At 37.0% G+C, this 11,533-nt stretch overlaps 1 protein-coding gene across 1 annotated transcript in view; it reads right to left on the bottom strand.

Moving 5' to 3' along the window:
• Positions 1-267: 267 nt before the first annotated feature.
• LOC107586279 (uncharacterized) overlaps positions 268-11,533 on the bottom strand; it is a 13,434-nt gene continuing 2,168 nt past the window's right edge. The window contains exons 2-25 of the mRNA XM_016273563.1: positions 11,199-11,423; positions 10,969-11,095; positions 10,609-10,808; positions 10,314-10,510; positions 9,227-9,354; positions 7,901-8,048; positions 7,657-7,789; positions 6,845-6,994; positions 6,635-6,761; positions 6,346-6,557; positions 6,085-6,247; positions 4,742-4,821; positions 4,503-4,663; positions 4,308-4,398; positions 4,064-4,215; positions 3,002-3,068; positions 2,783-2,920; positions 2,285-2,605; positions 1,381-1,484; positions 1,200-1,306; positions 1,041-1,120; positions 914-948; positions 685-816; positions 268-549 (exon numbers count right to left, since the gene is read on the bottom strand). Of these exons, the coding sequence (XP_016129049.1) occupies positions 268-549; positions 685-816; positions 914-948; positions 1,041-1,120; positions 1,200-1,306; positions 1,381-1,484; positions 2,285-2,605; positions 2,783-2,920; positions 3,002-3,068; positions 4,064-4,215; positions 4,308-4,398; positions 4,503-4,663; positions 4,742-4,821; positions 6,085-6,247; positions 6,346-6,557; positions 6,635-6,761; positions 6,845-6,994; positions 7,657-7,789; positions 7,901-8,048; positions 9,227-9,354; positions 10,314-10,510; positions 10,609-10,808; positions 10,969-11,095; positions 11,199-11,337 (3,474 nt within the window). The 5' untranslated portion in view covers positions 11,338-11,423. The remainder of the gene's footprint in view (positions 550-684; positions 817-913; positions 949-1,040; positions 1,121-1,199; positions 1,307-1,380; positions 1,485-2,284; positions 2,606-2,782; positions 2,921-3,001; positions 3,069-4,063; positions 4,216-4,307; positions 4,399-4,502; positions 4,664-4,741; positions 4,822-6,084; positions 6,248-6,345; positions 6,558-6,634; positions 6,762-6,844; positions 6,995-7,656; positions 7,790-7,900; positions 8,049-9,226; positions 9,355-10,313; positions 10,511-10,608; positions 10,809-10,968; positions 11,096-11,198; positions 11,424-11,533) is intronic.

Below are 11,533 nucleotides of genomic sequence, written 5' to 3'. Positions count from 1 at the left end.
TTTTGTCATAAATAGCAATGAGATCTACAAGTGACAACTGAAAGGACATTTTGGTTTCTGTTTCTATTTCGTCTTGCCCTGCTCATCATAACTGTATATTAAACATTAAATATCTTCTGACTGGCTGTGACTGTGCCACATAAGTTTCACAGTCATTATGAATGGATAAATTAATGATTGTAATTTGTAAGATCTGTAAGAATAAAACGGTGTAAAGACAAGAAACAGATTCTTTTTAGAATAATCACCATTTTCAAACATTATTCCTCACGCAGTCACACCCTTTTCCTCATCTTTGTCCATATGCTTACTCTGCTTTTTGTTGCTGGACTGTCCTGCAGCAGGTGTCTGTTTCTCTGCTCCTCCCCTGTCTGGTTTGCGTTTGCTGGGAGTCTGGCTGTCTTCCTGAGCCAGGACTGTGCCGTGAGCAGGTGTGTTTTCATCAGGACTCGCTCGCTGGCTTGAGCTCAGTTTAGAAAGTCTGTCTCTCATCGCCTTCAATCTCTGATCCACCGTACACTTCTGCAGCTCCAGCATCACCTGCTGCTCCTGAAAGCATGGGGGGCATCAGAGACACAGACAGAAGGGGTGAGAAATACATTTTACAATGTGAATTCATTCCTCTTGCAAATATAGTGGGGGCTGAATAGGGGTCTCCATGAGGTGAGTCAGACTGACTGTTACCTGAAGCGGTTTGTCAAACCTGGGCTCTTTCTTCTCCGGTGAGCTGTGTATGTGTGTTGCCCTGTAGAGTTCAGAGGAGAGCTGCTGGTAAACTTCATCAAGTCTGTTTATTTCTCTTTCCATACACAGCACCTGAAGCACAGGTAGATAAAAAAACAGGAGATATTTCCATAGATGTACACTCTTCAGAATAAATAAAACATAACATGCAAAAAGTGCTTTCACTCACTGGTACTTGTGTTCTTAGGCCAGTTTGCCCTCGTCCTGTGCACAAAAGACCCAAAATGGTACCCGTGTTCAGGTGTTTGCAAGGCTAAGAATGTTTTCTTTCAAAAATCGCTCTCAAAATCTCTCACCATCTCCATGTCTGTCTTTTAGAGTTGGTTTTAGTTCTTGGAGGAGCTGTTCCAACTTGAAGTATTTATATACTTGAAGTCTAAAATCAATTAAAGTGAATGTTTTTAATGTTTTAATATATTCTTAATTTCAAAACTCACCTTAGATTGGATCCTAACCTCTCTGCCAGCAGGTGTTCAGTGAAATGCATTTCAGTAGGTATTTTTACACTGAAGAAGTCCTCTACTAATGTTCCAAAGGCCTCTGGTGTGTTTTCCTCATCCATCTAACATGAGAGCAAAAGTCTGTTTTAGCTCTTCCTGAATTTTATACTGTATATATTTCAAACACGTGTCTTACCTTTCCTTTCCTCTGATCCTCAGTGAAAGAGTGATGAAACAACTGCATGCTTAATGCTGAAACGGCCAAGTGGAAGGCTTTTATGAATTCGAGAGATTTTGAGCCTGTAAAAAAATAGAAATGCCAAAAGAAAAAGGTTTAATGCTGTTTATGTTTGGAGAACTTTGCAGATGTTACTGAAAGATGATACTTATCTCTTTATCAAAGCTTTTATAGAACTAAAAACAAGCATTTTAGATATATTTTATATATGCTTTAATTGTCTTATTTTGTGTATTAGTATATTTTATGTACTGTACACTACTGTTTTTTTTTATTAATTCTTTAAGGCCTGGTTTCACGGACAGGGCTTAGGTTAAACCAGGATTAGGCAATAGTTCAATTAGGACATTTAAGTAGCTTTTATAAACATGCCTTAGAAAAAACAATAGTGGTGTGCATCTTGAGATAAAACAAATGCACTGACATATTTTAAGATCAGTTAGTGCAAGTTTCTTTCAGTTGAAACAGTTCAGACTTACATTTTAGACTGGGATTAGGCCTAAGCTTTGTTTGTGAAACGGGGTTAGTCAGCAAGGATGCATTAAATTGATCAAAAGTGACAGTAAAGTCTTTTACTTGGTAAAAAAAAAATCTATTTCAAATAAATTCAGCCACCATATAAATAAATGACATTCTAAAATATATTAAAATAGAAAAAAGTTGTTTTAAATTGTAATAATATTTCAAAATATTACTGTTTTTACTGTATCTTTGAATCAAATAAAAGCAGCCTTCTGAGCATAAGATATTTCTTTCAAAACAAATTTTGTCCTTATGTGACTTGCCTTGTTAAATAAAGGTAAAAGAAATCTGTAGACATAAAAAAAAACTATGTAGCGAAGACTAGGGCAATCTTTCTTACCTGAGGTGATATAGGCCATTGAGTGTAAAAGAATGGAGATGAACTGGCCAGCATTTTGAAGCTTCTTCTCTAGGATGTACAGAATTTGATTGGCTGTGTCGTAATAAAAGTCTTTATGGCAGTAGGCCAGCAGGTTATCACAGTGAGAGACTGGCACCGTCCTGGCCAATAGCAGCACGACAGGGGGGAAGGAACAAGCTCTGCTCAGTAAACGCACAAGATGGCAGCCAAACAGGAAGACAGCGAAATGCTGTGGGGAAAGGCTGTCAAGGGCAACAGGGATCAGGTGCGATGGTTCACCCTCTGCTGGGCTGATAATTACTGAAGAAGAAGAAAGCAGATGTAGGTCATTACAAAACTCTGAAACGACTAGAAGACCTTACATGACACACAAAACAGATACAATAGATAAATAAAGTATATTTTAAATAAATAAAATTGTATATGATGCATTTCTACTTTAGCTCACTGAATCCAAATGCATAAATGTGTACCGACCGTCCTCTGTCTCGGACGTGTGGGCGAGAGTCTGGAGCGATTCCTTTATTTCCTGCACTGTTTTGGACAGAGGCGTCAGAGACACAAACTTGGCCAGATCCTCTTCACTCACGCAGGGGATGGTGCTCTGCTGTTGACCTGACAGATGAGAGCATGTACTGTGAGCACAGCAGTAGCCCTGGGTCAAAGACTGCAAACTGTTTTTTATCAAGGTCGAACCTGGATCTGAGGAAGCTGCCGCTGTATCTGCACCCACTTTAAACTCGGACATGTCTGCAGGAGAAAACTGTAAAATGATACAGAAATACTTAATGGGATAGTTCAGCCAAAATTAAAATGATGTCATTATGTACTCAATCAAACAGGTTTGATTTTTATTCCCCCCCTTTGAACACAAAAAGCTGTAAACTGATGCATCTATATTAGATTCTGTGTATGATTTGTGAATGAATAATTTCAGATTGGTTGTGTTTGAACCGATTCACTGAAAAGAGGTGTTAAAAAGCAGTGCTATTTTAGTATTAGTTATATACTATTGTAGTTTTTATTTTATTTGAGCTTTAGTGATTTTGTTATACGTTTTTGTTATTTCTATTGGATTAAGATTTTTTTTAGCTTTATTTTTATTTTAGTTTTAGTAATTGTGCTACTTCAGCTTCAACTTATTTTTTCATTTAGTGTTGAAGTGTAGGCAACATTTCAAAATGTATTAATCTTTGTCAATGTTAGTTAATAAAAATGTTCATGTTAATTCACAGTACATTAACTAATGTTAACAGATTGAATAATGTATTAGTAAGTTTGAACTTAATATTAACTAACATTAATAAATGCTATATAATTATTGTTTATGTTAACTAATATAGTTAATGTTAACAAATGAAACCTTATTGTAAAGTGTTACTCAAATTTTTGCTCAAGTTTTTTTTTCTTCTAATATTTACATTTCGTTTTATTTCAACTTTATTTTAATAAACAAAAATAATTTGTAATGGTTTTAGTTCACACTAACAACACAGCCCAAAAGAACAAATCAAACTTTACACCAATGGACCACTTTTATGATTAAAGATATAATATGATCTGATCAAAAAAGGATAATAGATCAATTTTGAAACTTTTGTCTCACATTTAAAGAATGACATCCTGTATACTTACAACAGAGAATAAATAATGACAAAATTTTAATTTTTTACTGAATTATTCTTTTAATATCACTATTATGTGCATTCATTGGTCATCCATGGCTCTGTGTTGTTTTAATGGACTGAAATAAGTAACCTGAGTGTATCCAGTGTGAAGTTCACTCTCTCGGGTGTCTCTGTGGCTGTTTGTTGCTGTGCTGTCCTGTTGCTGCCAGACCTCCCCATTCATCCTGCACAGCACTCCCTCCAAAGATCTCAGCATGGCCTCCATCAGCCCCATCCACGGCTCTGGTGCAAACACAAATACTTTCACAGACCTGTGACTGTTTAAGACTGATACACACATGTAAGGCCCGAGTTATAGCAAACTTCTGTCTCACCATGAGCAGTTTCTCCTTTCATCAGAACTTCATTGTCTAGTATTTTTTTCAGCTGGTTCAGTTTTGAGGGTTCCATATTTTCTAGTGTGTCCTAAATACCAGATGTACAAACTGATTAGTTAAAGATTGATCATGTTATTATTTCCATTTTTGATGCATTTCTTATCTTCAGTTGACTTCCTGTTTCTGTCTTACCCTCAGAGCATCAATTTGCTGGCACATGTTCCTGTAAAACTCCTGTGTGTCTTTGCGGTGCTTTGCCAGCTGGGATGTCAGATGTAAATTCTGATCCTCTAACTTGTCATACAGAGTTTTCACATTAAACTCCTCCAGCTCCATTAGTGTAGTTCTGAAACCTTATGAGATTCGGCAGAATTCAGAAGAGTTTTTGTATATTTATCCGTTGTCAGGCATTTCAGATGATTGTCAGTTACCTCCTTTGCAAACAGCAGGTTCCTCTGATGCTGCTCCCTCTCCCACCCCTCTCAGACCTAGTGGCTCAGAGCCGTCCACACTACAACACAATACAAAGCACACTCAAAACTGCACCATGTGCTATTGATTGCTTTACATGCTACAAGTGAATTTAGGCATCACAATATAATAATGTGCAATATGAAAATTGGCTTTTCATTTTGAGATCTGCTAATGTAACAAGGTTTCTAAGAAGATATCAACTGTTTTCTACATTTATAGTAAGCAATGTTTCTTGAAGACCAAATTAGCATATCAGAATGATTTCTGAAGGATCATGTGACACTGAAGACTGGAGTAATGATGCTGAAAATTAAGCTTTATCATCACAAAAATAAATTACGTTTTAAAATGTATTATAATAGAAAATGGTTATTTTAAATTGTAATAATATTTCACAATATTACTGATTTTATTGTATTTCTGATCAAACACATGCATCCTTGGTGAGCATAAATTGTAATAATATTTCACAATATTACTGATTTTATTGTATTTCTGATCAAACACATGCATCCTTGGTGAGCATAAATTGTAATAATATTTCACAATATTACTGATTTTATTGTATTTCTGATCAAACACATGCATCCTTGGTGAGCATAAATTGTAATAATATTTCACAATATTACTGATTTTATTGTATTTCTGATCAAACACATGCATCCTTGGTGAGCATAAATTGTAATAATATTTCACAATATTACTGATTTTATTGTATTTCTGATCAAACACATGCATCCTTGGTGAGCATAAATTGTAATAATATTTCACAATATTACTGATTTTATTGTATTTTTGATCAAACAAATGCATTCTTGGTGAGCATAGGAGACTTCTTTCAAAAACAAAAACAAAATCTTACTGACCCCAAATATAGTGTATACTGGTCAATATTTGATTGTACATGCTTGTTTCTCACATTTTGACAATACTGTTGCCATTATCTGACACTCATAACATTAATATTAGTAACATAAATAATTCAGTAACACTGTTAAATGTAATCTTTGGCAAATCTCAAAATTAATGTCTATGTTTGATACTACTGTATACATTATAATGATGTGATGCCTAAATTTATGTGTATCCTTTAAAGCAATTCATTTTCATTTGATTTTAGAATAATAATAATTGATCAATTATCAGTCATTACACTGAAAAAATAAATAAATTGGCATATATATTGGCTAAGATGTCAGAATTGTAATATCAGTGCATCCCTAGTATTCTTGTCCCAAACTACTTGTGAATATCCCTTTGTCAAACATCAAGAAACCTCAGCAATAAGCAGCTGACTTACCTTTCTGTATTATAAACATATTCAGTAGGAACACTGGGTTCACCCAAGCTGCGCCACTTGGGCTTTGGCCTCCCTTGAGCGATGAGGTTGGACCGATTCAACCTCAAGACAAGAGCAGAGGCTGTCAACACTATTATCAGCAACACCAACAGAGACAAGATCCCTATGAAGAAACACCAAGCACAGCATGTAAAGCATTCCTGTTAGCAAGACAAATGCCACTTTCTATGTCAAAGCACCCCAGTTTTATTGTTGACTCACCTGTGATGAGCCCCCAGTCTGGAAGCAGGTTTAAGCTGTGTTGTTTAACAATCCCGTGTCGCACAAGCTGTGCAGGGGTCGTCGGCTGGAACGCAGCCGTTGTGGGATTGCACTCCGAGCCCTGTTCACTCACGACCACTATCAGACTCCAGTCCGGCACTGCGTTATCCAGGAACACATACTTTCCCGTCTCCATGAACACATGCGCAAATCTAACGAAGATAAATCAATGCAGATCAGCTGCATATATGTGTTCAAAGCTACATGTGATATACCTATCTAGTCTTACCTGCTGGAATATAGCTGTGTGTGTTTGACAAGATGCTGCAGACGTCTAAATGCCCCAAAATCCCAGCCAGGGTTACTGCTGAACAGGTGATCCTTCTGGTACACTGGGAAGTGACTGTAGTGGCGGTCTAAATTCACAGAATGACATGAAACATGCATACCATACACTAGGTATATTTTATTATTAGTGCTGTATTTGACAAAGCCATACCGGTGTGGTTGATGGTGAGCTGAAAGATGAGCATATCATTTGGGGACAGACATGCGATGGGATTTGGGATCCGTGGAAGAGGCTCGGAAACCTCACTCTGATCAGCATGTCGTTTCTTCCTTAAATCTCTCTCCAGAATTTCAACTGGTTCTGAAAGGAAAAAATGCAAGCTTTAATGTTTTAATGAAGGCATAATGTACAGTTAGACAGTCATTACCACAAAATAAACCTAGACAAGGTGTTCTTGTACCAACTTGAAGGTTTTTTTTGTGTGTTAATGGCCAGCTGACTATAAATGACTCTGCTTATTTAAAAGCTAATAAATAAATGTGAAATACTGATCTAAAATGTATTTGACATCTTGAGAATGCAGCAGCATAGAACTAGCACAGAATAGGAAATATAAAGAATAGAAAATCAGTCACAATCATCAAATATACACGGATTGATCAGAATGAAGTATTACAGAGGGCTGTGTAGTAAAAAATTTATAATAACTGTACTACTTTAGTAGATTCAGTTCGTTAACATCAGTTAATGCATTAGGTATCATGAAGAAATAAACAACTTTTCACAGCAATTTATCATTTATTTGTTAATTTATAAATGTACTGTTGTTCATTGTTAATGTTTATGTTTGATCAGAATACATTGTCCATTTATACAACTGTATGAAATATTAATGTAAACTACTGTTAAAAAGTTTGGGTTCGATAAGATTGTATGTTAAAGTTTTATGTTCTGGACTATTTTGATGAAAGATTTGGGCAACATGTTTGAGCCAGGAGGTCAGATAAACACTGGCAGCTTACCTCTTACTAAAGAATCAATGAGCAAGGGGTCTATTAAAATCCAACCAAACACTCCCTCAGGAGCGAACTGGACGAAGTGGATCCTTCCAATGTTCTTGACATGAACATCAGGTCCTAGTACATTTATCATATTCTGAGAGAAAAATGAAACAATGTTATTTTTAGTATGAGTTCACATCAATAAGAACAGTATAATAACTCATAGATAACAATGAATTGTCTTTTTAACAGGTCCAGATCTCACCCTGCTCCAGGTTTTGCTTTCATCTGCGGCTTTGATTCTCAACAGTAGCTGTCCGTCTGTATCCAGTCTGGCAGAGAGCACCGGCAGTGTGGACACACATGAAAAGTTACACAGTTCCTCCGCTGACACGTACCTATCGCAGTGACAACTGCAGAAAAATAACACAAACGTCTCATTATAAGAAAACATCATTAGCCACGAATCATTCTATGAAACCATAGTGGTTGAGTTTTAATAATGTGCACCACATTATGCAAAGGATAATATGTTTAGATGGTCATGATCATCGTGAGGAGGTTTATTTTACATTAATGACCAGCTGACTGTAAATGATAGATAGATTGACAGATAGACAGACAGACAGACAGACAGACAGACAGACAGATAGATAGATAGATAGATAGATAGATAGATAGACAGATAGATAGATAATATTGATCTAAATATTTGATTACTTCAGAAGACATGGAACTAGCAAAGAATAGGAGATATCAGTGACAACAATCAAATGTACACTGACCAATCATAATTACTGTAAGTATTAAAGAGACGTAGTAAAAAAATATATAATTGTAGCACAAGGTTAAATTTGTTAACATAGTTAATGTATTAGGTATCATGAACTAATGAACAACAACTTAAAGCATTTATGAATTAATTTGTTAAAGTTTGTAAATACGCTTTTGTTCACTGTTAATTTATGATAGACTATAATACACTGTTAATTTATACAACTGTTAAAAATTTTAATGTACACTACTGTTCAAAGGTTTTGGGTCAGTAAGATTTTTTGATGTTTTTGAAATAAATCTCACATGCTCACCAAGGCAGAATTTACTATTTAAAATAACTTTTTCTATTGTAATATAACTTTAAAATGTAATTCATAACCGTGATGGCAAAGCTGGATTTTCAGCATTATTACTCCAGCCTTTCAGTCTCACATGATCCTTCAGAAATCATTCTAATATGGTTATGTTGAAAACAGTCAAAAAACATTTTTAAGCATACGTTAATAAATAGAAAGTTCAAACGAACAGCATTTATTTGTTACTTGTATTACATATAAATGTCTTTACTCTAACTTTTGGTCAATTTAATGTGCTCTTGCTGAAAAAAAGTATTAATTTCTGTAAAAAAAAATCTTATATACCCCAAACTTTTTAATGCCATTCTATGTAGCAATTAGCATAAACACTGAAATAAATAAATACTGTAAATGTATTTTCATTCCAAGTTAATTATACCTAAAACTTGAACCTTACTGTAAAGTGTTAACATTATAATACACAGAAGTCTCCCTCCTCACTGGAACAGCAAACTTACATGCCCATCCCAACATCCAAATTCCCACCCTGAGGTCCACATGTGACGTTACAGGAGTAGGTGGATGGGAAAACACATTCCAGCGTAGAGGCCAGTCTCACTTGACCTGCCCCACAGCGCATCTTCACCTACACAGAACGAAGAGCTCCTTACTGTCTTTTCACACAAATAAACTGAAGAAACACAGAGCATTTCTTCAGTGCACACATCTCACCTCAGGCTGACAGTCCAGTTCACTGTCTGCGGTGGAGCTTTTGAAGTCTAATTCATTGTAAAAAACAAAACCGGTCTTACACAAGCACGACCCATCTGAGTGCTGGAACGCACGGTTTTTGCCTATGCAGGTACAAGAGGACGCCCCTATGAAAAGAAATAACATTACATGCTATGGTTTGTTTTTTAAGAGTATAAAGGGTCATTGATTTTGTAATCATGTAATCAATCAAAATAGTTGTAGTATAGTAGTAGTGAAAAATGTATATCATTTAAATACAAGTATTTCATTTTTGGAATCTTATTGCGTAATCCAGAAGACATACAGGGCCAGATTTACTAACAGCTTGCGCCAGGGCAAACCATCTTTTGGCATTAAAATAGTACTGTCAGGATTTACTAAAGACACTCAGTGAAGAATTAGCACTGAAAAGGCATGAACATAGTTATTTTTGCGCCTGACCTTATTGAATACGCCAAATTTATGGGAGTAGAGTATTAAAATTAATCATGCAACGTTTGCGCTCGTCAAATTACTGGTATTTGCACCACTATTTAAAGCCCATAAAAGCATGTCTTAAAGCAGGTGGTAATTTGCACTACTCTTGGTAGATTGCGCTGGCCATTATGGAAATTATCTGGCTGCGTCTGTGTTCTTTAATGTGAGCATTGTTAGTAAATCACCCGCAAAATGTTTCCCTCCCATCGGCTCCCTAACCCTAACCCTCTAACGCTAATTTGCCCTGTTTAGTCAATCTGGCTCCTAATCTGTTATTACCAGCACTGCCTGCAGTTTGCATTTTTAAAGGCAAAAACACATTCTGTGTAAATGGCCCCTAAGGATAAAGAAAGTGTCTTAAAAACACACTCTGACCTGCATCTGAGGTGGACGAACTCCCACAGGGGAAACAGGCTCTCTGGGCGTGCAAGTGATTGAAGGTCCCTGGTGGGCATTTGTGACATTCCTTAAGTGATTCAGCACTAGTGCGGTTTCCATATGAGCCAGGCAGGCAGGGAACAGGATCTGAGCTGCCTTGTGGACAAAAGTACCCGACTGGACAAGGTTGATCACTATAATGGTGTGAGCCTAGTAAACAGATCATTCAAATATTAAACATAATAAATCAGCACTGCTATTGTTTGCATTATGGGAGCTCTTCAGTGCTGACCCGGAGGGCAGTGATGTCCTGGAGGGCAGAGGAGGCACTGGAGGTGAGGGGAGCGACTGGGCCGATAGGTGCCAGCCCCACACAGCACACAGCTACTCTTCTGAGACTTCCTCAACGCGCAGGTGTTCAGCGGCATCCAGCCATCCGGACAGGACAGCATGGTAGAACTGTTGGCTGGGCAGTAATGTGGAAAAGTACATCTGCAAAAATAATTTTCTCTTAATCATATTTATATTTAAATTAGTATAAGTGAGTGATAGGAAAAGTAAAAATAGAGGAAAGGAATATCACAATTAATATCCAATATTGAAAAACCTCTCATTGCAATATATTATCCATCCCTAGTAGGTTGGTGCTTACACTTGCTGTGGTGAGCTGTAGGTGCGAGATCCTTCAGGACAGTAGTATCCTGCAGGACATGGTGTGGGATCTCCTGTCTGAGGTCTACAGTATGAACCAGCTCTGCAAGGGGTCTCTGTGACTGAACCTGTATGATGGATCACTTTATTACACTTCACGGTTATAATATGTGCCATTTATACACCTTTTAGTGCATTTGTAAATATCAATCATGTAGAAATCACAACTACCTGCAGGACATTCGTAAGAAGCTCGACATGGGATGCCTGCTGTATTAGGCTGGCCCGTGGTGCGAGAGTCTGGGCAGTAGGTACCAGGAGGGCAAGGCTCACACTGACTGACAGCAGCTGCCCCTGCCTGTGCCCTCATGGTGCCTGCAGGGCAGGGCACGGGGAAACCTGTCCCACTGCACCAATGACCCAGTGGACAAAGGAAGCTTGAGAAATCAGTGAGCCCTAGGGAGACAGTTATAAAAACAAAGTTTACTGATGACAGGAACACAAAGATATAAATTAATGTAAATCACCATTCTGTCCAAGAAATGAAGCAAGTATATGATTATCTA

The sequence above is a fragment of the Sinocyclocheilus grahami genome, unplaced genomic scaffold (genome assembly GCF_001515645.1).
Source record: "Sinocyclocheilus grahami isolate Dianchi unplaced genomic scaffold, SAMN03320097.WGS_v1.1 scaffold79.1, whole genome shotgun sequence".
Classification (NCBI taxonomy): domain Eukaryota; kingdom Metazoa; phylum Chordata; class Actinopteri; order Cypriniformes; family Cyprinidae; genus Sinocyclocheilus; species Sinocyclocheilus grahami.
Note: the sequence above shows the minus strand (reverse complement) of the source record. Positions and strands in the feature narration are given on the sequence as shown.